Source organism: Heterocephalus glaber, unplaced genomic scaffold (assembly GCF_053883595.1).
Source record: "Heterocephalus glaber isolate CG9 unplaced genomic scaffold, H.glaber_assembly_v1.0 deba00001523, whole genome shotgun sequence".
In the NCBI taxonomy this organism is placed as follows: Eukaryota; Metazoa; Chordata; class Mammalia; order Rodentia; family Bathyergidae; genus Heterocephalus; species Heterocephalus glaber.
The window spans coordinates 500,050-527,424 of NW_028258327.1; the positions used below are offsets into that span (position 1 = coordinate 500,050).

Consider the following 27,375-nt stretch of genomic DNA (forward strand, 5'->3'; position numbering starts at 1 on the left):
GTAGTACCTGTGACGGTTTCATTAAATGGTTCTGGACCCTTAATGGAAAAACCATCAATCTTGATCCATTCACCTCCTAAATTAGGAAAATGCAACTTGATAGTTAGAAACAAGGACAACTGGACTTCCCATATTTCCGTGCATCCTTAATGATTAGGTAAATGATCTTTTCAATAGTCTTCAAGGATATTTGTTCAGGCTTTAGGGGCAATATATATTTTGAATCTTCTCCACCTGATTTATTCTAGTGAGTACTAAAATACCCCAGCCAAAATGCTAATGACCTACATTAAAACTACTGTTAAAAGAGGAGTCTTTCCTAGTTTTCTATCCTTTGGCTTGCTATATGAGTCTAAAATGTTCTCTTCCAGGAAACCTTTAGCAATTCTAAATTTATATGGATTTGAAGAAGTAAAGAAGGAAGTTTCTCCCAATCCAAGTACCAAAACCACAGCCTCCAAACCTAGATAAGACTTACCAGTTGGACTTTCAGCTCTGTAAACTGGACGGCTCATTCCATTGTGGTTTTCTGCAGTAACCAGCACAAAGTACACTACCCCCGGCTCTGAAACACATGGTTTACATCAAGCCACTGTTTCAAATCTCCAAGAATGACATAGTTTGATTCACTAACCATCTCCTTATTCTGCTTATAACCATATATGAAAATCTAACCTAAGTGAAGCTTTGTTTTTGTTTTCTTACTAAAATCACCAACTTTTTTTGCAAAAACAAATCTGACCTAAAGAAAACAAACTTTAATTAGTACAAAGTACATGGCATGTGTGACAAATCTTGATTCACAAGCAAGCAATAAAGGAGATTTTAAGGCTTTTTAATGTGAACTCAGTATAAGACACAGGAACTTATAGTCTGCTTATTGGTATTTGAACATACAGGTCAAAAACTATAGGTGATAGTTTATTTCCCCATGGAAGCTCCAAATGGAAATCTCCAGAAAAAAAAAAAAAAGGAAATGTCAATGTAACTTATAGCACATGAGAACTCTTCATAAAGCTTTATAAAATTTTTTTACAATAAAATGTTCCCCAGGCTATATGTGCAGGTTGTTTTTTACTATTTCAACAAAAAGCTAGAAAAAATGTTTTTGTGAAAGCTTGAAATAATTGCGCTTCACTTTTTTACTTTTGTCTCAGGGTCAAGGTCAAATAGCAAAGGTCTCTTTGGCTGAGCTCCTAATATTGGGATTCCAAGGGAAATCAAGATACCATGTTATAAAGAGAGCACACCCTAAATTTGCACATTTGAAAAGCAAAGCTTTAATAGCACTGGTTTTCCTCAAAATGAATAGTTATCTTCTGACAGGTAAATGAGTTGCCAATTCCAAGAAGAGATGAAAGTTTGTGGGCATTGTAGAGAATGAAGAGTTGGGGAGATAAGTGTTCTTTCAAAGGCAGCAACCATAACAATTCTCAAAGTGAGGAGTGTTCCTTCAACAAAATCTCACTCAGTTCTTAAGCCTGAGTCACAAGACCAGTGACAGGACTGACACCATCTGTGACACCAGGTGTGACTGCTGTCTAACCATGGCAGGGCCTGGTGGAATTTGGGGTTTGGCACAACCCGTGGACTAATGGGGAAAGGCTTCAGGTTAAAGAATGCAAAACCATGCTTCACCAGGCATTTTCTTCACTGGCAGCTTATTTGTATTTCAAAGAAATGTAATCCATATGTTTCTGAGTCCCACACAATTAATGCAAAAAGTTGACTGGGAGACACTTTGTTTTTAAGTAAATTCAACATCTCTCTTTTTGCCTGTTTTCCTTCTCTCTGGCAATCATAATAGCCTAAGGCTTGAGCAAATATGACCCCACACATACCTTCAGTCTGATAGAATCTCCATTTAACCTCACAGCTGCCCTTTGGGAGGCCACAGTGATGCGAAAGAGATTTGGGGAAATGTAGCTGAAGCCAGGAGGAAGGGAAGCTAGTCTCCTTTATCTCCCTTTTATAAACTCTCTGCTCCATGAATCAGAAAAAAATTATACTGCAGTGCAGGGTGAAGAGGGCAATGGCCTAGGTCAAAGCTGAGGAGCCATGAACCAGTCATGATTCATGAAAGTATCAGCATACTAACATGGTACAAGGGACACCTGTTCTTCTCTATGCTGACTTGTGTGACTTCTCATGATCTACCTTAAGACTGGACCCCAACACGATGGCAGAATCAGTGTAGTTTCAAGCTACAGGAATCAGAAATAGAAGAAAGAAGAGGAAGAGGAACCAGCTAAACCCCAAGTCCTAACCGCCTACATCTGCACTTATGAAACAATATAAATCAAGGTGAGATTTAAAATATGTCTAACTTCCAGAATCGAATTAAAATAAAATACAAAAGGTTATATATTTTCATTTGATGTGGCTAAGCATGATATTCTACACACACCTCCGTGGGGACATGTTACAGCTGATCTTTGAACAACTTAGGGATTGGGGGCACCAACTTCTGTGCAGTCGAAAAGTTGCATATAATATTTTTCTCCCCAAAAAGTTTTCCAAGAGATTGCTGCTGACCTGAAGCCGTCCTGATAACATAAGCAGTGGAGTAACACATATTTTGTTTATTAAGTGTATTATATATGATGAAAGATAAGTGAGGACCAAGAGAAATCTCTTTTTCCTGTGACATACAATTTAGTGGGAAAATGAAAAACATCATATGGAGCATTTTAAGTGAGTATTTGCCAACACTTGAGTTCACTGCATAACAGGGGCAGGAGGCACTCCAGTTTCCTGTGGTTATGGTTTAATATCTCATCTTTACCTTTGTAAATGTGTGCATAAGTTTTGGTAAATTTCAACCCTCTATAATAGAATTGTGCAGATTTTATCGTAGTAAATAATAACAGATTATTAGCTACATATATTTATGAATTCATGACATATTCAACTTATTCTTAATTTTTTGATATCTCTAAGCTTTGTGGCTCTGTTGCAAGTTTTTTCAAAGTGTTGTAAATCTCCAAAAAATATCCACGTGTAAACAGACTCCCTCAGTTCAAACCCATGTTGTTCAAGAGTCAGCCATGACAAAAAAGGATCAATATATCAAAGCACATTCAGAAACTAAAAATTGTTTGCTACTTCAATTTGGAGAGAGGAACACTTAGTTCAAATACATGGGTGGGAAGCTTGGGGAAAAGAATAAGCGCATTAAGCAATAGTCTTATGATGAGAGACTCAGAAGTTGCTTACTGGTTACCGAAGAATCACAGGTACCTCGAGCCTAGCCATACTCTGTCTCACAAATAGTTATCCTAACCAGGTAACTGGGAATGTTGGTGCACAATTAATTCTGACTGGGAACAAGAGCATAGTGTCACTTACCCACATCCTCAATAAGGAAGGAGTATGTCTCCGCATTCACCTTGATGTACTTAAGACTTTTCAGTGACTTCCCATAGGCAATGTTGTAATGCTCCACAGGTCTACTGGTAGTATCTTTGGGTGGGTCCCATGTGACTTTCAGGCCCATTTTAGTGGACATCAGTTTCACGCGCCTTGGCTTCAGTGGGTGGTCAACTATGCAAAAGGTGCAGCTATCAACTTATGGCAATGGCAGGTTGGGAAAGAACTTTTTTGAATGTTCTCTGATATTGTTAGTAAAAGAGTAAATGACATTATATCTTTCTGATCCTAAAGACTTTAAGTACAGTCATGTTTGCACATTGTTACAATATGACAACAAAACAAACATACCAAACACACATGCTTTTTATGTATTTTGGATGATCATGGGTGGTAAATTTAAACCAAGAATGAAACAATCAAAATAAACTTGAGACATTCTCTGTCTTGATTGCACTGACATGTCAATGCAAGAAAACAGATGAATAACTTTACCTATCCAGAGACATTCTTATATTAATAAGTTTTTCAAATTTTGTATCATAAGCCATAATCTCTAAAAACCTCTGGGAAGAATAACATAATTATCATGATTCAGAAGAATACTATTGTATTCAAAGTGGAATAACAGAAGTGTTCATTTCCACACACAAAAAAAACCATCACCTACTTAACAAGGAAGTAAAACTCTTTTTTCATCTACATATACCTAATTTAAATGTTTCCATAGTTTGTCCCAGAGGAAAAGTAAGTTATTAAGAAGAGCATTATACTTTCATCTTCAGTTATGAGGCTCTAAAAGTAATTTTTGATTTTCAAATGTACCAAAATGAAACATTTTGTCAAACAAACTGTTGCAGCTCACTATGTAACCAATAGTGTAATGCATGATAATGTAAATATATGCTAAATGTTCATGCAACAGTCAAACAAATTTTTAGTAAACTTGGATCTGAAAATGATTCAAGGCATTCTCAGAAAAGAAAAATCATGAAAGAAGAAAGAAAGAAAGAAAAAAAGAAAGAAAGAAAGAAAGAAAGAAAGAAAGAAAGAAAGAAAGAAAGAAAGAAAGAAAGAAAGGGAGAGGCTTAGAAACATTAAGGAGAATGTATTGGAATCTCATAAAAGGAAGGGAAGAATATTCCATGATGACACATACATTGGTTAATATATGATTTTAATACTGAATGAAAATTCTAAATAGAATAAATACAGATGGTTCTAACACGCATCAGTCATTCCTCCCAACATTGCCCCACTGCCTCTGGAGTAAAACAATTGGCAAAGGAGAGAACCCCAGAGAAAATTCTTTGGAGAAACACAAAATATGAACTGTGAGTCTGAACTGGATGGTTTTAAAGCATTAGAGAAAAGATGTCTATTGCGAAGACAATGTTTGACTATCCACAAAGTATTCCCACCTAAATCCAGATGCATAGCTCCTATAACTCTGTGATGGAAAAACCATAGGTAAGCAACCTGATGCTGTACACTACAGAAACACCATGCCAGTTACTTGCTGACCATTTAAAATGAGCCATTGTGGTTCCTTTTTTGTAAGTTCCTTTCACTCTTGCTTTCCTAACAAAAAAGTTCATCAGGAATCCTTCCCAGGAATCCAACACCTCACTAGGATGAAAAGAAGCAAAGCAAAATATCCAAAACTGTGAACGAAAGTATGGGTGTGTGATTTTCCCAAGGAAGAAAATGAATGTATGAATGAATGAATGAATGAATGAATATGTGAAGAATGCTTTTCTTTCCAATTCAATTCTAAATTTTTCTTAAGAAAAGTCTGTTCCTCAACAAACATTCTTAAATGTGAGATCTATGAAATCCAAATACTGCCACACACTGGTGATTCAGTCCACAGCAACATAGGCCAAAAAAAGATTTACTTTTATTACTGATATCTGAAAAGAACAATCTATAAATATACTCACTTTTCTTCCCTGCCTTGCTTTTGTGTTTATCTGGGATAATCAACTTATAAACAGGAAAGTTTGCTGGCATGGTAGTGCATGCCTGTATTCTCAGCACTCTGGGAGGCTAAGGCAGAAGGATCACAAGTTTGAACCCAGCCAGGGCAGTTTAGTGACTCATGAAACCCTGTCTTAAAATAAAAAATATAAAAGGACTAGTTATATAACTCAGTGCAAAGGTCCTGGGTTCAATCCCTGGTACTATAAAAATAGAATAAATGTTTATTTTGGCTTACAGTTTGGGGGATTTGGTACATGATCAATTGGCTCCAATGCTCTTAGATCTGTGATGAGGCAGCTCATCATGGTGGGAACATGTAGAACAATGCTGCTCATCTCACTGTGCCCAGGAAGCAAAAGAGAGAGGGAAAAAGAGACTAGAGTCCCACTAGCCCATTCAAGGGCACCTCCCAATGACCCAAAACCAATGGTTCATTAGCCTCCACCTCTTAAAGGTTCCACCACCTCCCAAAAGCTCTACAGGTTGGAGACTAAGCCTTTAACACATGGGCCTTTTGAGACTTATACAAAACATAGCAGCCTTACATTCATCCCTGAATATAGCATCAGATAATCTGTAACACACAGAGAAGCCTACATTCAAATGGACACATCAGTCCAATATAAACAGAGCCATTCAAGTCCATCAAGGAGCTTCAGTAAGATGAACAAAGGACAAGGGGGAACATCTTTGGTTGCCAAACTCCAATGAGTATCATTTTACCTGCTCATCTAGTTAAGCTTCCATGTGTGTCTATGGATGGCTTTGATTGTTCTCCTCCAATCAATAATCAAGTACTATCAACATGTGTTTCTCACTCAAATCATTAAATGCTTGTATTAACATTTGTATGTTAGACAAAAAGCATAAGATGTGCCAGGCATGGTGGCACATGCCTATAATCCCAGCACTCTGGGAGGCTGAAACAGAAGGACTGTGAGTTTGAGGCCAACCTGGGCAACTTAGTGACTCAGAGAGACCCCATCTTAAAATTTAAAAATGAAAAAGGGCTGGGGAAGTATCTCAGTGCAAAGGCCCTGGGCTCAATCCCCAGTACTGCCCCCCTCCAAAAGGCACAAGATGTGTATCTACTGTAAAGCATAAAAATGGAAATGGGAATAGGAAATGGATAGAAAAGGGTCTTATTGAGTGATAACCATGTCCCTTTCACTATTCTAACACTTAAACTCACTGGCAATGAAAAACATCAAGGCCTGGAACAGAGAGGTAACGTGAACTTCTCAGAGTCACATAACTACATCAGGGACACAGCCAAGTGCAAGCATGGCTTTGCCTGATACCAAAGCCTGGCTTATGAGCTCTAGGAATCTGTCCTTGAACATAAATGACCAATGATCATATCTACTGAAACCTATCCAAAAGCAAATTGTGAGGTCTCTGTGATTATGTTTACCATTTTCACTGTTTTCCTCTGGGAGGGCACTCTCATCCTCTGTTGGGGCACCTACAGTCATTTACCCTATGATGAGTGTCATTGTCCTTCCCTGACCCTCTGGAAGGAATAGGACAAATGGATGGTGTGCTTTCTCAGAGACATTTGAATTCTTAGGACAAAATTTCACCAAAGGAGTGACTCTCATGGTGGCATTCTAGACCTTAGAGGGTTGGCCAGTGGATATTGTTTTGAAACAATCTTTTGGGAACCCTGAAGTTATAGCTGAGAGGTAGTCTTCTAGTTGATCTCCTTAGGAGACTAGTCCAGAATTTAAATTTCTCCAAATATATTAGGCCAATAGATGCCACCTCCTCCCAACTAACCTTCAGACACACACAGATTGTGTCAGGAAAACAAAATCCTTGACTTGATTAAAAGATATTTTCCTTTCCTAGATTCTCATCACCTTAGGCTTTGAAATGGATGGTACTTTTTGGTGCTTCCTAATAAACATCATCCATGATTAACTCAAAAAGAATTGACCAAAAAACACAACAGGAAGGGTGATAAGAGCAATCTTCTCAATTTCCAGGAAGATGGAATCATGAGCAATAGGGAAACAGCCTCTCTCCAATACTTGGACTCTCAACACTAGAATATATACCAACAAGAGAAAGAGAAGGAGGAGGGAAGTGGGTCCCAAGAACCCAGCAAGGATCTGAAGTGAGAATTAGAGCCCAGGGGTAGTGCTAAGACAGGGACCACAATGCAGAAGAAAGAGGTGACACTTTCTCCCTGAGCCCCAGCTCACAGCATGGGAGGGGCAGCTCAAACTTGCAGAGGCATGGTGACTACTGGCAACCCTGGAGACCTCCACAGAGAAACACACCAGTAGAACAGATCAGTGGATGCTGCAGACTGCAGTGGCTGGTAAGTTATTTGGGTTCAGAATTCCACCCAGGAGAGGTCAACTGGCTGGTAGCCATTTTAGAAAGGGGTCAACTGAAGTCAAAACTCAGAACAGCTATGGGTTGGCTCCATCTAGCAGCTCCAAGTGTCAGGGTGAGGCACAGCAGAGTTCAAGCCACCAGGAGGCACTTGGAATGTTGTGGGATGAAAAATTCAGGTCCCAGCCTCAGAGCCAGAAACCAGAAGCAGCCTGAACTTCAGTGTAACTAAAGACCCAGGTTTGCTGGGATTATCCACCACCACCATAATTCTACTGCTGGCTTGCTGGAATTAATCAACATGGATCTGGGCTGTCTGCCCTCTCAGCAAACATGCCCTAAAGTGGATATTTTTTTCTGCTTTTCTTCCTTTCTTTGCTTTTTTCTATTTTTTTCTCTTTTTCTTGATTAAAGTTTGCTCTTGTTTTTATACAAGTGAGATCATTTTTTCCAGTTTTGTTGTTGTTCCTGTTCTTGTTATTGTTTTGTTCTGTTCTTGTTTCTGTTTCTTCTTTCCTTCTTTCATTCCTGTCTTCTTCAATAGTTCCCAAAGCTTCCATAATCTTCCTTTGCCCTCCAGCCTTGTTTCTAATCCCTTTCTCTTCTTCCATTTCTCTATTTTTCCCCTAACCCTTTTAAATTTTCTCCCCTGAGGGTAAGATCACCATATCAAGGGTATATTTATTGTACACAATTTTCTGATTTGTTGTACATCTGGTTATGTAACTACAAATCCTTTTCATACAATTAAAGCTGGCAAATTAATAGCTACCACAGTTTGTCATTTTCTAGAGTATGTTTGATGGTACTGTTATTATTGATTGTACTACTTTAGCTAAAGTAACATAATGCTCTAATCAATTGTTCTTCCTTGTATGCCCAAACTGATATTGCTTGAGGGGGTCATAAAACAATACTATAGGCCAGTCCCAAAGAATCAGAGGCTAGGTGAAATAGGTGGCAATTTTTCATCCCCAATAAATTGAAGAGGTAGAATCTTGCAATAGACTCAAAACTGAAAAGCCAGCTATACCTGGAAGACATCTCTGAGAATTAGTCACTTCCTAAGGTTCTCAATACTAGCAATAATGATACCTACCATAAACAATTTACAAGCATCAATGGAGGAATTAAACTTTAAAAAATAGAAAATGGAGAAGACACCAAACCAAAATACAACCCAAGACTTCCACCTGGCCAAAGGCAAACTCAGGGGTCAATAAGGTGGAATAAATTAGTAACCCACCCATCTGTGTTCTCTAAAGTGGTAACATTGGAAGTAACAAAGCAAATGAATAAGGCTCTAGATAAAAATCAAATCAGAAATATTTTCTCAGATAACTTCAGAGGTAATGACCAAAATGAAAGGCATGGTAAGTGAATTTTAAAAAGATACAGATTAAAAAAAATAGAAGAGCTTAGGGAAATGATGGAAACCATGAATGCCCAACATAGGAAAGAAACAGAATCCATGAAACAGATTCAATCAGACATCCAGGAGATTGATGTACCCTGCAAAACTATTTTTCAAAACCAATGGAGAAATGATACTTCCATGACAAAGAACAACTAAAGAAATTCATAACCACCAAACCAGTATTACAAAATGTTCTGAAGGATATTTCAGAAAGAGATCATGAAGATCACAATTCCAAAAACACCAGTAGAAAGAAGCCACCAGGCAGGGCTACAAATTAAACAGAGGGAAAAGTCAGGAAACCAACAGCAGAAAAATAATACAACAAAGATAACTCAATACATATCAGTTACAACCATCAGTGTAAATGGTCTCAACTCACCAATCAAAAGAAACAGACTGGCAGAATAGATCAAGAAGCAAGATCCAACAATATGCTGCATACAAGAAACACATTTCACTCAAAAAGAAATTCATAGACTGAAAGTCAAAGGATCAAAAAACAATATTCCATGTGACAGGAACCTGAAAAAAAGCAGGTGTAGCTATTCTATTTTCAGACAATGTAAACTTCAAGCCAAGACTGATAAAAAGAGACAAAGAAAGTCACTACATACTGGTTAAAGGAAAACTCCAAAAAGAAGAGATAACAATCATAAATATATATGCACCAAATACCAGTGCACCCAACTATATAAAACAAATATTAATGGACATAAAAAATCTAATAAGCACTAACACAATTGTAATGGGGGCCCCTAATGCTCATTGTCACATACAAACAAATCAATTAGACAAAAATCAATAAATATCATAAATATACATGCACCAAATATGAATGCCCCCAACTATACAAAACAAATATTAATGGACATACAAAACCAAATAAGCACTAATACAATTGTAGTGGGGGACCTCAATACCCCACTATCAATATCCCAAATAGATAGAGCATCTAGACAAAAATTAACAACAAAATTCTAGAACTAAACCAAGCTGTTGAACAAATGGACTTAGTAGATGTTTACAGAGTGTTCCACCCCACAAAATCAGAATACACATTCTTTCAGCTGCACACAGGTCATTCTCCAAAATAGACCACATGCTAGCTCATAGGATATGTCTAAGTAAATGTAAAAGAATTGAAGTTACCCCCTGTATATTATCAGACCATAGTGCAATAAAATTGGAGATCAATAACATAAGAAACCACAAAACCCCCACAAACACATGGATATTGAATAACACCCTCCTGAACAACCAATGCGTCACAGAGGAAATTAAAGAAGAAATTAGACGGTTTCTACAAGTAAATGATAATGTCAGTAGAACATACAGGAATCTATGGAACACAATGAAAGCAGTTCTATACGGGAAATTCATAGCAGTGAATGCCCATATTAGGAAAACAGAGAGAAATCAAGTAAATAACCTAATGCAGAACCTCAAGTTCCTAGAAAAAGAACATAACAAACCCCAAGCTCCTACAAGAGAGGAAATTATAAAGATAAGAGCAGAAATCAATGAAATGGAGAATAAGAGAATGATACAAAAAAACCCAATGAATCAAAGAGTTGGCTTTTTGAAAGAATAAATAAATCAATAAACCTTTAGCCAACCTTATCAAAAAAAGGAAAGAAAAGGCTCAAATCCATGCAATTAAGAACAAAAAAGGTGAAGTCACAACAGACCCAGCAGAAATCCAGAGGATCATCAATACCTACTTTGAGAACCTGTACTCTTATAAAATGGAAAACACAGAGGAAATGGACAGATTCCTAGGTATATCAAATTGTCAAAGTTAAATGAAGATATAGAAATTCTAAACACCCCAATTACAATGAGTGAAATTGAAAATGTAATAAAATATTTACCAACAAAAAAAAGCCCAGGTCCTGATGGCTTCACTGCTGAATTCTACAAGACATTTAAAGAACTATCACCATTATTCTTTAAACTCAAGAAAACTGAAGAGGAAGCAATACTTCCAAATTCATTCCTGGAAGCAAGTGTTGCTTTGACTCCAAAACCAGGGAAAGACCCAATCCAAAAAGAGAACTACAGGCCAATCTCCCTAATGAACACAGATGCAAAAATCCTCAGCAAGATACAGGCAAACAGAATACAGAGGGTCATCAAGAAGATCATACACCCTGACCAAGTCAGATTTATCCCAGGGATGCAAGGATGGTTCAACATATGTAAATCAATAAATGTAATACACTATATTAACAGAGCCAAAGACAAAAACCATATGATCATCTCAGTAGATACAGAAAAAGCATTCAACAAAATCCAACACCCATTTATGTTTAAAAAAAAAAAACCTACAGTAAGTTGGAATAAAAAGGCTTTATCTCAACCTGATTCAGACTATCTATGAAAAACCAAAACCCAATATCATACTAAATGGTCAAAAACTGAAAACTTTCACATTGAAATCAGGAACAAGACAAGGATGCCCACTCTCACCACTCCTGTTCAATATAGCTCTAGAAACATTAGCCACAGCAATTAGAAAAGAGAAATAAATAAAAGAAATAAAGATAGGAAAGGAAGAAGTTAAACTGTCATTATTTGCTGATGATATGATACTTTACATAGAAGACCCAAAAAACTCCACCAAAAGACTTCTAGACTTAATTGACAGATTCAGTAGAGTAGCTGGATACAAGGTCAACATCCAAAAAACAATAGCCTTCTTATACACAAATAACAGACTCACTGAGAGAGCAATTAGGGATCAATTCATTTTACAATAGCATCCCAAAATAAGAAATACCTAGGAATCAATCTAACAAAGGAAGCAAAAGATCTCTACACTGAAAACTACAGCACTCTGAAAAAAGCGATCAAAGAGGATATAAGAAAATGAAAAGACATCCCTTGCTCCTAGATAGGAAGAATCAATATAGTGAAAATGGCCATACTTCCAAAACTACTATATAGATTCAATGCAATGCCAATTGAAATTCCAACAATATACTTCACAGAACTAGAGAAAACAATCCAAAAATTCATTTGGAACCAGAAGAGACCTAGAATAGCAAAAGCAATTCTAGGCAACAGAGACATGGCAGGGGGTATCACAATCCCCAACTTGAAACTATACTACAAAGCTACTGTGATAAAATCAGCATGGTACTGGCAAAGAAATAGACCTGAGGATCAGTGGAATAGATTAGAAGATGCAGAAACAACTCCAAACATACTCAGCCACCTCATCTTTGACAAAGGAGCCAACCACCATCATTGGAGGAAAAATAGTCTATTTAATAAATGGTGTTGGAAAAACTGGATTTCAACCTGCCAAAAATTAAAACTAGACCCATATCTATCACCATGCACTAAACTAAGATCGAAGTGAATTAAAGATCTAAATATTAAAACAGAAACACTAAACTTGCTGGAAGATAGGTAGAACTCTTGAAGACATTGGCATAAGAAAAGACTTTATGAACAAAACTTCAGTAGCATAGGAACTAGCACAAAGAATCAACAACTGGCATCTCATCTTATTAAAAAGCTTCTGCACTGCAAGGGAAACCACCAACAGAGCTAAGAGTCAACCTACAATGTGGGAAAAAAATTTTAGCAGTTGTACCTCAAAGGACTACTATCTAGAATATATAAAGAACTGAAAAAAATCAGACCCCCCAAATTCAAAGACCCAATTCAAAAATGAGCATCTGAAATGAACAGACATTTTTCAGACAAAGAAGTAAAAGCAGCAAATAAACATATGAAAAAATGTTCAACATTACTGGTCATTCAAGAGATGCAGGTGAAAACAACACTGAGATTCCACCTCACCCCAGAAAGAATGGCTGCTATCAAGAAATCAACCAACAACAAATGCTGGTGGGGATATGAGGAAAAAGGAACCATTCTCCACTGTTGATAGGAGTGTAGACTGGTACAACCACTGTGGAAATCAATGTGGAGATTCCTCAAAAAATTAAAACTAGAGGTTCCATTCAACCCAGCTATTCCCCTTCTTGGTATCTTTCTGAAAGAATTAGAAAATCATACCACAGCGATATATATAGATATAGATATAGATATAGATATAGATATAGATATATATCCATGTTTATAACAGCACAGTTTGTAATAGCTAAATCTTAGAAACAGCCCAAATGCCCATCAACCAATGAACGGATAAAGAAGATGCAGTTTTCTTAAATAATGGATACTACTCTTCAATAAAGAAGGGTACATTTGAGACATTTCTAGGTCTTGAGTAAATGGTGGCACCTTGAGACTATAATCTTATGTGAAATAAATCAGACACATATGTTTAAATATCACATTTTCTCTAGTGTGAGAAACCAAAAGTGTAAGGACCAAAATGTATAATAGATGTTGTAAAATAAGAAGAAAATATTCAAATGGAAAGGGGAACTAGGGAGGAGGAGGAGGAAAGGAAGGAAAGGAAAAGAAAGAAAGAGAATAGAAGGAAAATGGAAACAAAGCTTTTGTAAATAAGGAGGGGAAGAGGATTTGAAGGGAGGGGAGGGAAATGGGAATAAAAGAAGAATGGAGACAGATCCTGTACAGGTACAAATTCCATATGATGAATGTTATCATGTATATCTAAAATGTACCAATAAAATTAATTTTTTAAAAAGAGCAATCTTCTCAGCCTTTCCAGCTCTGCCCAGCTCTCATCCTCCGCTCTCAGTGACCATCATCAAACCAGCCTGAGCCAAGGCCCTAGAGCAGTGATGGTGAACTTTCTAGAGCTTTCAATAACAAACAGCTCACTAAGGCACACAGACCGCAGGTTTGCCACCTCTGCCCTACAGAAACCTTGACCTGGGTTCTGAGAAGGAACAGACCCATCGCAGAGTGGCTTTGGGGAGAACAGTGTGGGATATTAGCCAGGCTTCAGCAGCTGCAGAACTGATTATTTGTGCACATCTATTTCCAGCCTCACCATTCAGACCACTATTCCCTATGCCAGGGTCAAAGTCCGGTGAGTTCTAACTGAACTTGTGCAGAATGAAACTCAGTGTCTTACTACTCAGTCCCCTGGTTCAGACATTGACACCCTAATCATCCCAGTTAGATGGGCAGAAATATCCTTTGGTATACAGGCAAATCCACAATGAATGAAAACAAACAGCCCTCCTGTAAAGGGAGCTCTTCCAAGGACTATTTCCCAGAATAAAGAGAAGAAAATAATAAAATGAATCAATAAAGGCACAGTCTACGGAGAAGTCATGCTTAGGAAAACTGGAATTCAAAACAACTAAATATTTCTGAATTCATAGTATTGCTTTTGTTACTTTGGTTCTTTGTTTTGTTTCATTTTTTTTTTTAATGTCAGACAGATATTTCATTAAGTCCTTCAAGCAAGATAAAACGGCAAAGAAAATAGATGGGGTGAGAAAGAGACAGACAAAGAGAGATTTTCAGAGCACTACTAAAGAAAGAACTTTCTTCTACTTGGCACATTCTCTTTGAGTTTGCTCCATTGTAATTTTGAAGCTGATTTTACCCAAATAAGTGTTGACACATAGTCGGCATCCAATAAATACTAGATGAATGAACATGTTACATTTGATTTACAGGCAATTTAGCACCTAGAAACAAACAGTAGCAGATAAACATGCAACATCTTTTAATTTCTGTGACTACTTTGAAACAGCTATTGCTTCACAGAGTCTTTCAGATCCTGAAGATAAACATCATGGCTAAGGCAGGAAAATCCACTAAGAAAATGTTAAACCAAATATTTTTGAGGCAATTACAGATGGAGAATGGTAGAAAAACAAATGCTATTTATTCTTTGAATTTCTACCACATACTTACTGAAGAAAATTAAGTAACTAAAAGTCACTTTGGCTGGATTTGAAAACCACATCTGAAAAACAGATCTGAGTAATTCTTTAGATCCCACAACCCCTGCTCATGCTGTACTGCACAACTCACTGGTTCTTGAGCTGTCTGCTGTATTTAAATAGCAAACACAACACATTGGAGCAAGCAATAAAAGAGACCTGTATGTTTCTACTGTACCAATAAATAACAAAGTACATGAGAATGTTATTTTACCTGACAAGTACATGAAGCAAGTTTTTTTCCTGAATTTGAAAGATGAGACATAAAAGTGTTTATTATGAACATTTCAAATCATCATCAAATGAAAAAAATAAAGATGTCAGAAGTCAAAATATCAGGTTTGTTGCTGATAAAGTTGAATCAGAGGATGGGGCCCTATCAATACTGCTGCCACTACTGTCCTTCCTACTTCCCTGTCTCCCTGCTCCAGCCAGGACCATAATCCAGAAGGGATGCTGAGCCTGCCACTTCCCTGATGGGGACAGGGAGCATCAGGCCTGGGCTCCAAGCCAGGAATCTCCCACATGGAAGTCAGAAGAGAGCTGAATGCAGCCTCCCTCTGGAACATAGACCCACAAAAGAAGACACTCATGCCCATAGTGTCCAATCCATTACTGCCATCAGCTAGAAAGAGGTTGGTCAGTGGAAGCTGGGCTCTCTCAGCTCAACATGGAGTGGAGGAGTACGAGATAGAACAGAGGCCAAAAAAGTCCTGCTAGCCATGGATCCTTGGCAAAATAAAAGGGAAAAAGGAAGTGCCCTTAACATCCCCAGTTGCCTGGCTATCTCTGCTCCCCACAAAGCCCCAATTCCTGGGGATGACAATCAGCCTGAGGTCAAGCTGCAGTTGCCCCTCAGGGTGAGGAATGGGACAGCCCCACCCCACATTCAGGATACCCCTCTGCTCACCATGTCCAGCATGTGTCCTCCTGGGGTTATAAGAGGGCACACCACTCCAGGCCCCAGAAGGCTCTGAAACGAATAAGGCCCATTCTTCAGCCAACTCCAAAGCTACATTGACATCTAGGCTACAAATCCTCTCCTTGCATGTCCTATTCCAGTCCCAAATTTTGCACAGCTCATGCTATCCAAAAAAGCCCACCAGAGTTTAAGCAATGAATCAGCATGAGAACATAAAATTATTCTGCTAATATGATACCAGCAATATTAAAATGTTCAATCTGCATACAAATCCTTCCCATTACAAACTTCCTAGGGAATATTTAAAGCCCAAAAGTGAAACTTTCTTTGTCTTGCAGTTTCAAATCAAAAGAAATTAAAGTCTAAGTATCTATCCTCTCCTGCTCCTTACTATTTTGGCCTTGCCAGAGGCAATTCATTTAGTCCCCAAATAGAGGCAGGGTTCCTGAGCAACTGCAGCCTCCATGGTCTTTCACAGGGTTGGTGCAGATCCTTCAGGACACTCACAGTAGGAATCATTGAGTCCAAAGTCTCCCACTTGCCTAAATTCATGGAATTCCAAGACCCTAAAGTCTCTATGCTGCAGTGAATCCAAATTTTTGTCTGTCCAGTAAAGCCTCCCCCAATCCTCCTGGTAACAGAGCTGTGGTCACCTGACCTCACATGCCCAGCAGACCTCCCTGGACTTGTTCTAACTACAGACACTGCCTTTCATCCCTGGACAAGAAGCTGTAAACGAGAATCCTGGACTCGGTGAGACCAGTTCTGGCTGTCACACAAAAAGGAACTGGAGGTGAAGAGAGAGTCTGAGAGATATTTAGAGCCTTTTATGGCTTGCATATGGCCTAAGTTGTGTCCCCCAAGGACTCAAGTACTCCAAGTTTGGTCTCCAGTGTGGTGATATGGGAGGTGATGGGATCTTTAAGAGGCAAAGCCTTGTGGGAGACAATTAGGTCACCGGGCATCACCTGTTCATTAGATTAATGTAGTTACAGTTTAGTTCTCAAGAGTGGGTTGCTATAAAGCAATACCACCCCGTCTGCTCAGCCCCTTCCGCATGAGGCTGTTTCCCTTTTCATTCCTCCGCTGTGCTGTGATGCAGCCGAAAGGGCCCTCACCAGAGGCCAAAAGGATGGGACTGTCTGATCTTAAGACTTTCAGTCTCCAAAACTATGAGCTAAATAAACCCCTTTTTTATAGAATGGCCACCTTTGGGTATTTCGTTATAGCAGAAAATGGACTGATATAGAGCCCTGATTCTAAGCATCCAAAGGTAGGTTCAATTCATGCCCTTCCCATTGTTCAACTCCTAGAGCCAGTGAATTCTGGAATTTAATTTAGTTCAAATTGAGTTTTTGCCATTTCCATTCAGATCCTGATGGAATGAGGTACTATTAATCAAGATCTTCTGTGAAAGTCAAAAATAGCCCTTTGAAGCTACCCTAGTACCAAAAGTATTTGGGCAAAAAAGCTGCCAGCGAAGACTCACCCAAGTAATGAAGGCAAACTCCAGTTAAGTACTCACTGCAGCCACCCAGCCAGGGACAGGGCATAGAGAAACAAATTGGGACAATTTCAGCCACAAAGAAATCCCCCCAGGGGAATGTTGAGGGCTTCTGAAATAGACTAGTCCAGTAAAATAAAACCAAAAAAATGCTAAAGTTATTTCTTAAGTATACTAAAGATTATTCTCAAGTGCAACAACATTTTCACATTTACGTAAGTCTCCCTGCTTCATCTTTGTTTGAAATCAAGTTTTATTTTCCGCTGGAAGCTACAAAATACTTCCCAGAATCTAAAATGAAGAAAACCTAGATCTCTGTATAACCATAGGCCTTTGACCAGCAGATAATCCAGAACAGATAGGGTGTACTAAAACTGCAGGATAACTTGGGCTATACAACTTTGAGACTATTATTTGAGAGGAGAGAGAACTCAGCTGTCATCTACATAATACCCAACACTACAGGAATATTCAGAAGTATCCAGATGGTTGGCAACATGTGGTCAAAACACTGAAACGAGTGGCTTTTTAATAATTTTTCAGTGGATGTGGAAATTACATTTATCAAATAATTATGACTTTCCCTCTCCCCTGGGGGGAAAAAACTGAAATTACATATGTTTTGTGAGTGTGTAACATTAAAATTAATACTAGTAAAATTGGCTGGCTGAATTTTCCCCTAGGAGGCTGGTGTTGGGTATACATAGCCTGAGGATTACAGCAATAGTTTAGCTCCTCTTCAGACATTTCTCAGCATCCAAGGGGCTCCATGAAGGTGTTTGCCATACTTGGTGCTGGTTCTTTAGGGATCAAACTTTGGAGTCTGAACTTGTAGAAGAATCCAGGGAACTAAAAGAGCTTTGCATACAGAATCTGTGACCCTGCTATGGGGAAGCCATACAGTGCTGTCATCAGGTCTGAGAGAAACAACAAGATAAGAAGATGTCCTGGGTCCCCCAGGAGGTCAAGGGCAACCAAAGAAACAGACCCTGACTCTGGAGACTTTATCATTAGTTCATATTCTTCAAACCCAATGAATTTTCCCATGGAAGGCTAACTTTCTGGATTCCACCCCCAAGCCCAAAAGCTCACTGTTGCATTCACCTGATGAGGAGGGCATGCATAACTGGAGGAGGAGCTACAGAGACTCAGAATGGTCTGGGTTGCCCCTAGCAGGTGGCTGGAGCATGGCTGTTACTGGCTGCCACCAGCTCCCTGGGGAACACAGGCGCCAGCTGGACCACTGGGCTCACCTATCCAGCTGCCTGAGCTAGCCTGAATTCCCTGCAGTTGTCCCCGGATCCTCTGGCATTTTCCAACTCTTTGATGACAACAAAGCCATCATTTTATTCAGACTAGAAGGCCACATCCCCATGCATGCCAATGTGCTCATGAGGGCACTGGATGGTCACTGAATACAATTGTGAATCACATTTTTTATTCATCAGCTCAAAGAAGTCATATGGTGAAGCTATGCAAACTTCAAAATGGGAGCCACTTGCCAATCTTGAAATAGAGTTTATCAGAGCCCATTTCTATACCTTCAGACTTTCAGTGCCACTGCCCCCTCATTAGTTTCTAGTAGTGTGCTCCACCTTGGTGCATTTCAAGTGTCCAAGTGGCTGCATGTCAAGCAAAGAGGTGCTCCTCACACTGGGATTTCAGAAACTGCACCCAAAACCTCCTGTTGCCTGGCTCTGCCAGGGTACTGCACACAAGCTGGGCACACCTGTGGCTTCCTGGCACCTCTGTGGGACCATGGTGTCCCAAGAAGAGAACCCTCACCTCCACGTGGAGCTACCTGTATAACCCTATGACCCTGGGAAGCAACACCTCTGGGTCAGATGTGTCCTTGTCCCCTCCAGGGTTAAGAACTTGCTTAGAATATTCTTTACTTGTATTCAGGGGAAATTGGAGTGAAGAAAAAGAATATTCATTAATTTAATTTAGCTCACATTTTTCTCTTTCATCATCTTCTTACATTACTTCTCCCTCCACCCCTCTCTTCCTCTCTAACTTGGGAAAGAACTACAAAGCAGAAAAACGCCAAAGTGCAGCAATAAAATGAAGCACCAAGGAATGCTATTTCAAAATAAACAATGAGTGGGGAAAAAACAAAATCAAATCCTCAAATCAATAGAAACTGACTGAAGTTTGCCCAAAGGACACTCTTAAAATAAATCAGCCTTTTCTCTCAAGATGTTTTCTGAGATTATTTAAGTTGGGTTTTTATTAGTCCCATTCAAGACAAGTTTCCCAACTAATTTATAACAGTTTAGTAACTCATGTGGAATCCAGAAAGTACTGTGGCTGCTACCTCAAGGTCATCCCAGCTTCTCTGTCCCTTGTCTACCTCTACTGTACAGGATGGAGTGCTGAGCACTGAAATATCACAACCATTCCACTTCCCATGGATAAACAAATGACAAGTAAGTGACACAGGTGAAGAAGTCCTGATGCCAGTTCCAGGAAAGCATGGAACAGGATCAGCTCAGCCAAAGTGTGCCTACAGCCTTCCTTTTGTTCCCTCCTAGGATGTCAATGTGATGCCCAGGGATGCGGCAGCATGTATGAAACATGAAGCAGCAAGCATGAGAATGATGAACTGCCTGACAATGGCAGTGTGGAAATGTGGATGATCTTGGGTCACTGCTGGCCTTGTTAAACCCCTGGGCTGGTCCTAGTTCCTCCTTTCCCTCCCTCTACCCCTCACTCAAGTGGGTACTAAGTATTGATCCCAGGCCCTTCCCACTGAGCTACATCTCCAGCTCATTTTTTACTTTTTATTTTGAGACCCTGTCTCAAAATAAAGCTATGAAGTCACCTAGGCTGGGCTCAAACTTGAGATCCTCCTCCTTCATCAGCCTTCCAGAAGTGCTAGGTTTATAGGCCTGCACCATCACACCCCATCTCTAGTCATTCTGCTATCAAGTTTACAAGTAAGTAGGATAAACAACGTCCTTACTTGTTTAGACACTGTTAATCAGATATTTTGTTATCAGCAGCCCAAATCCATTGAACATTGTCACTTCTGGATCCATAAAATCAAGTTGTTTCTCCTCTTGATTTCTGGATGAGAATTGCTCTGTTTTAACTTTACTTTCTTTTGGTTTGTTGTTTTTAAGAGATTCACCTTGGGAATTTAATATAGATAATATCAGTGCTTCATCTGTCAGTATGCCATTGACTTGGGTAAATACATCTATCCCCAAAACAAGGCAGCCAGGAATTAGAGTGAACTTAACCAGCAGAGCTGGCATTATTTGCTCATTAGGATTTGAGGTTTTAAAGCTTTTGACTATTTTATTTAAAAACAGATGTAAGCAAAAGCTACCATTCAGGGGGTGGGAGGAGACAAGATTTCTCCTAATCTATGCCAGCAACTTTCCAAAATGGCTTAGGAAAATCAGCTGGAGGAATTCCATGGATGTACACTATTTACTCATAACAACAATAAGAAAACAAAGGACCTTAAAGAGCAAGCCTTTAGGGTCGGAAGGAATATGGGACTCATCCCTTCTGTTGATGGCACCAGAGTCCCAAATAGAAACCAGTATTGTCCAGGTTTTTGTGGGATCTTTTGCACATTCTTCAAATTCAATTTGTAACCAAGAAATAGTTTCTTGAAGAATTACAATTGTTTGCCAGTCCAGCACTGTTTGCCATTCAGCCTACTATGAACTGCTTGGCATGCCAACCTAAAGGCTCCCTGAAATTCCTTCCTTTTCCCGACATGTACAAGTCATTATCTAACTATGTAAAGCAGCTGGCCATTCCTGTTCCGCAAATCACCACTCATCTTACTCAAAAAGTGCCCTGAAAATTTCCCCCAGAAGAGATGCCAGGCAAATACCTTGGAAAAGTAGGTAAGAAAATGGGCAAATGAGACAGAGGTGACCAGACGTTGATAGTTTCTAATGAACTGACTTTTTAAGTATTTCAATTAATCACTGAACGATTATGAATCTACTGATAAAGAGACAAACATGCACAACACATCTAATAAGCAAAGAGTTTAAATTTTGCAGGGGGCCTATAATAAAGAAAAAAGCATAAAGAAGTGAAAAAGAAAGGAAATGAGCTTTGGTTGAATATCTACTTAGTGTCAACCATTTCACTCATTTATCAGATATTTTTGAGCATCTATTACCTGTCAGATTCTAAGCTAAGAACCGGTAATACACAAGTGACTAAAAATATTCATTATTATCATGAGTATTCTTCTTCAATTCCCATCCCAGGCTACGCACCACACTCTGGCCTTCAAACTGAGCCCCAGAGAGTTAAGCAACTTGTCCACAGGCACATAGCTAATAAGTAATGGGCTCTCTCTGCTACACACTTTGTTGCCTGTCCACTGAAATTACAACTACAGGCAATAAATATAGGCCTGGAGAGAAATCAAAATCAGATATAAAATTGAAAGCCATCAGTAGCTGTTAAATTCATAAAGATACATGAACTAATGAAACTGAATGAGATCTTGTGAATGTCAAGAAGATTCTGTGTGACCAAATCCTCAACTCACAGTCTTCAACTTACTCTCTTTCCAACCTCAGCTGAGCACTTCTCTTGGAATCACCCATTCCCCTCTGTCTTTCCTGACCACAGTTTCCTGGCTTCCAGGCACCGCATTGCTCTCTCTTCCACACCAATGGCCTTGTGGCCCTCTTGGTCTCCTTTTCCAGAACTCCAAATCTCAAGGTGTTTCAGAGCCCATCTTCTAGGCCTCCCTTTTGTCTACTGCTCTCCCTTGGACTTCTCTCCCCAAGTTAGCACATCCAGTCTTGTGACTGCAAATTCTACCCATATGCTGATGGCCCCTGAATTCACAGTTCCTGTCCTAGCTTCTCTGAGCTAAAGTGTGTACAGCTGTCTACTTGATATCTCCAGTGAAAATCAAAGAAGATTGATGCCTGAGGGATTCTTGGGGGAAGAGGAGATATTTGAAATATGAATTGTTAGTGATAAGGAGGAAGACCAGGAAATAGACTACATCATGGAAGCCAGGAGAAGACAGATTTCGAGGAAGAAGAGAATGTCCATCAATATCAGCTCAAGCAAAGACTGAGGAAAGCCTATTTTCCTCCTCTTTTTATTAGATTTCCCATCCTTTTCAAGGCTCTCAAACGTGCCTCCTAAGTTTCTTACTGCAAAAATCAAACTGGATTAGTTTATTTTCTACAAGTTGAACTAACAGTCACCCAGCCTATCTCATAGGATTGATACAAAAATAAACTAGGAGTAAAAATCAAAAAGCACTCAAAAATATGGAATATTAGAACTAGGAAAAAGAGTCACATCACAGCTAAGGCTATGAATCAAAACCCAATATAAAATGCCCTGTGATTCCCAGCACCTTAGCTCTAAGCCAATTCTGCCTTCTTACAGCAGGAGAGAGCTTAGCTCCTCATTTTCCTCAATCTTGGAAGAGATACTCTGAAGTGGAATTTTTAAATGTTGAGAGTGGAAATTTAAGTAATCTGCTTCAATTCCTCTCTTTAATCTTCCTATCAGTTGAGTATAAAAATATTCTTTCCTACTTTCTGTAGGTGTTAGAATCAATCAAATCCCAACTCATGTCCCCTACATTCAATGGTAAGCAACTACGAGTGTTAATCAACTGGGTGACATGGAGTCACTAAGGAGGCACTGTCCTGGGAATACTAGTTAATTAATAAAATTTTGTAAGGAAGAAAATGGTCTTCAACCCAATGAAAGAAGCACATGAAAAGAAGAGTAAGGGTATTGGGCATTTAGTGTCAGCTGAGTGCTACCCACCATAAACATTACCAGGGCCCTGAAGGGCAGGAAAAGGAAGTCTTCCCAAAGCTAGGGTGATCAGGAAACAAAAGCATAGCGCTGGTAGAGTTCAAGAAGCACTGCTCCTAGAGATTCCCCCAAATGCAGGAGTCCTGGGACACAGCTTTCCATGGCTTCAATTTCAAGAGGACATTCAGTCCAGCCCTCTCCGAGATTACAGCTGAGCCTAAACTTACCTGAGCCTTAGAGTACTCTGAATTGTTTCCTGTAGTGAAAATACATTACAAATCCAAAGCACTGGTGGGACCCACAGAATTTATGTCATGGGCCCCAAGCCAAAACCCTCATCCTCCATAAGTGGGGTATGCAACGTGCTCTGATAATAACACTGTGTATCTGGTCCTCCAGACTTCTGCTCTAGGTGTCCAAACTGAAAATTAGTCGTGACACAGCTGTGCAAATAAGATAAGCACAAGGTCTGGTATCCTTTGGGTGCAGTTTGCTCAGATACCATACCTAGAGGCATTTATTTAGAGTCTCGGGATTGCTGACCACCAAAAAATGCTTCAGTTCTTCCAGTCTATCAGAAAATAATAGAATGAAATTTTCAGGTGGAGAATAAAGTGGTATTTAAAAACAGAGCAGGCTAAGGTATGTGTTATAAGAGATAGAAAAGTCATTATGCATAATATAAAAAATGTTAAAGTCTGTCAGATTCACAACTCATGGACATTCTGTGGCAGAGCAAGGCTGATCTTACACCTAGAAGTCTCTAGTAGAGAAAAGAACCTTATAAAAGAAAGACAATGGCTGATAGCTGCTAGCATTCAATGCTCAAAGATATTAACACTAAAATTGCTGGTACCCACTGGTATTCAAGGGTCAGGGCTATTAACACTAAAGGACAGAATCGCTGCTAGAAGCCCAGGAATGTTAACACTAAAAAAGCTACACTTTGCCAATTTGTGATTTCTCTACAAACTGAAAAAGAACCCACAGACAACTGGTAACATCTTGGTGGCCTTAGCAGCTGCTCAGAGACTCTATCCTTTAAAGGGCCCCCAAAAAACAAATGGACAACACCAACAGTCATCAGCAGGCTCAAGAATCAGCCCATGTCTGATTTCCATCTTCTATGCAGTTAAGAATCCACACTAGCTGGGAGAGGGTGCCGGGATCCTAAGGGCGAACATCTGGGGCAGGCCAGGGCCGACCGAGGAGGGCCTGGGGCGACAGAGTTGCCCTGGCTGGCTCGCGCGAGTGCCTGGGCCTCGACCCAGTGTTGCTGTTGGGGGCGGGGGGGGGCTGTGAGGGGAGGGGTCCTCCGCCATTGCTGGCGGTCCAAGCGCGTCCGGGCCCCAGTCTGCCTTCAGGTCGGAGGAGCCGAGGTTCGGGGCCTGCGCCAGCGTCTGAGCCAGGCTCGAGAATTGGGCACTTCGGCCGCCAGCCCTTAGTTCTGTCCACTGCCCGTGCCGGGCAGCACCGGCCGAGACCATGTTTGACAAGACGCGGCTGCTGTACGTGGCCCTGGATGTGCTCTGCGTGTTGCTGGATGATTGTTGGAGAAACCCTGTCTGTTTACTGTAACCTTTTGCACTCAAATTCCTTTATCAGGAATAATTACATAGCCACTATTTACAAAGCCATTGGAACCTTTTTATTTGGTGCAGCTGCTAGTCAGTCCCTAACTGACATTGCCAAGTATTCAATTGGCAGACTTCGGCCTCACTTCTTGAATGTATGTGATCCAGATTGGTCCAAAATCAACTGCACTGATTCAGGTTACATTGAGTACTAAGTATGTCGAGGAAATGCAGAAAAAGTTAAGGAAGCCAGATTGTCCTTCTACTCAGGCCACTCTTCATTCTCCATGTACTGCATGGTCTTTGTGGCACTTTATCTTCAAGCCAAGATGAAGGGAGATTGGCCAAGACTCTTACGCCCTACACTGCAATTTGGTCTTGTTACTGTATCCATTTATGTGAGCCTTTCTCGAGTTTCTGATTACAAACACCATTGGAGAGATGTGTTGACTGGACTTATTCAAAGAGCTATAGTTGCAATATTAGTTGCTGTATATGTATCAGATTTCTTCAAGGAGAGGAATTCCCCTTTTAAAGAAAGAAAAGAGGAGGACTCACATACAACTCTGCATGAAACACCAACGGCAGGAAATCACTACTGGAGCAATCACTGGCCTTAAAGGGTGGCAAGGTGGCAGATGAAGCTGTCCTGCTTTCTAAAGAAAAACAACTGCAACCAGAAGGCAAGAAGATGTACCTTTCCTCTTGGTGTACAGGCATTTATGGGACTGCTGCTACTATAGCTCTTGGATGCCCACTTTATTTGTGTAAATAGTTCCAGTTAACACAATGCTTAATACCTGACGTTCATTCAAAAAATTTCAAGCCTTCCACTAAAACAATGCCCCACCTATACATTTTTATTAAAAAATGTAATGCTTATGTACATATGTGTATGTAATACGCTTTCTTAGGATGATTGATTTAAATATAATACATATTAAAATGTTTCTGGACAACTTTCTTGAGATGGAGAACCACATTAAAAAAAAAAAAAATCCACACTAGCTGGTTAAAGAACCACAGAGGTAGTTACACTGTATGTTGTGGCTGATTCTGTCTCTTAAAAAGATATATATGTTGAAGTCCTAATTACTGGAATGTGTGAATTTGATCTCATTTGAAAGTCTTTGCAGATGTAACCAAGTTAAGATGAGATCATATTGGATTAGGGTTGGCCCCAAACTAATATGATCAGTGTCTTTATAAGAACTGAAAACACAGGGAGAACACTGTATACTACAGAGGCAGCAATTGTAATGATGGATGTACAAACTAGGAGACCACCACGAGCTAGGAAGAAGCAGAGGAAGATCCTCTCCCAGAGCCTTCAGAGAGCACTGCCAGCCCTGATTTCTGACTTCTAGCCTCCAGGAATGCAAGAAAATAAATTCCTATTAGTTAAAGCCACCTAGTTTGGGTACTCTGTCAGAATAGCCCAATGATGCTAATATACCATTTAAACAGAATTCTTCACTCCAGCTGCAGATTAGACTTGCAACACAAGCCCACTCTCTTAATAATGGACTTGTTGACCCCTACATAGAAGCAGGGAACTGTTTCATACTCATCACCACTCCCTGCATATCCTGCTAGTAGCAGGTCAACATACAGAAATATATTTAATGTGTATCATGTGTAACTAATACCAAAGAAGACACATCCAGTAATTCAGCAAACATCCACCAATTCAGCAAACATCCACCAAGCCTCTATTTGGGGGCTCCATTTGAGGTACAATGAATAAAAACAGGTAAGTGTGCTGCACTCTTGGAGATCGTATTCCAGAAGAAGACAGCCAGTTGGCAAGCAAACCCCCTCAATTAGCAAGCAAACCCCCAAATTAGCAAGCAAACCAGTAAAATATAGGAATATCAGGTGGTGATGAGGGTGTAGAGAACAATAAGGCAAGGATAAGAAGTGCTGGGGGTATGAATGGAATTACACTGTTGAAGGCAAGAAAGGGCCAAAGAAGAGTCTCACAAGAAGATGATGCTGTGTAAAGAATCTAGAGAGGGTGAAGGATCAACCCATAAACAGAGATGGGAATTTGTTCAGGCAAAGAGAACAGCAAGTGTAAAGGTCCTGTGGTAGGGAGGAGGGGTTGTCTAGTACATTAAAGGACCAGTAAGGAGGCCAGGAGCTAAAGCTCAGAGAGGGCAGTAGTACAGAAATGATCATGTGTAGCCTTGAAAACTCATTAGGACTTTGGTTTTTAACCAAGGGAGATGAGGATCTCCCGGAAGGTCCTGGGACATCCTGTCTCGTGAGAATTGCTGTGGCTGCTCTCCTGAGACCAGAGTATAAGAGGAGAGGGTTGAATCAGGGAAACCAGGGAAGAGATTACTGCATTCATCCAGGTAAGGTGATGTGGACAGGGATAAAAGGGACATTTCTCTGAGATGTCAAATTACATATTGTGACCATCTCAGTTCACATAAAACACTTGCAAGCTATCCACAAATATCACCAGAAGAGGCAAAATAAATACTTTCTTAAAATGAGCTTTTACTATTCTCAAAAGGCTACACACATTACAATTTCACTTACATGGCTTTATAAAAACAGCAAAGTCACAGAGTGGGAAAGTGGATTCGTGGTTGGCAAGGGTTTGTGGGGAGCGAGGCAAGAAGGTGAGGGAGTCC

General features: G+C 39.8%; 1 protein-coding gene and 1 pseudogene across 7 annotated transcripts in view; one reads left to right on the forward strand and one right to left on the reverse strand.

Moving 5' to 3' along the window:
- Positions 1 to 27,375, reverse strand: part of Fndc1 (fibronectin type III domain containing 1) — a 123,335-nt gene that overhangs the window by 63,848 nt on the left and 32,112 nt on the right. For 6 of the 7 annotated variants that reach the window (XM_087187897.1, XM_021251961.2, XM_087187896.1 and 3 more), the window contains exons 2-4: positions 3,349 to 3,543; positions 479 to 565; positions 8 to 76 (exon numbers count right to left, since the gene is read on the reverse strand). The exons of the other annotated variant lie outside the window; for it this stretch is intronic. In XM_087187897.1, the coding sequence (XP_087044023.1) occupies positions 8 to 76; positions 479 to 565; positions 3,349 to 3,508 (316 nt within the window). In that variant the 5' untranslated portion in view covers positions 3,509 to 3,543. The remainder of the gene's footprint in view (positions 1 to 7; positions 77 to 478; positions 566 to 3,348; positions 3,544 to 27,375) is intronic. 7 annotated transcript variants of the gene reach the window in all.
- On the forward strand, positions 24,627 to 25,588 carry LOC106008617 (phospholipid phosphatase 1 pseudogene; annotated as a pseudogene).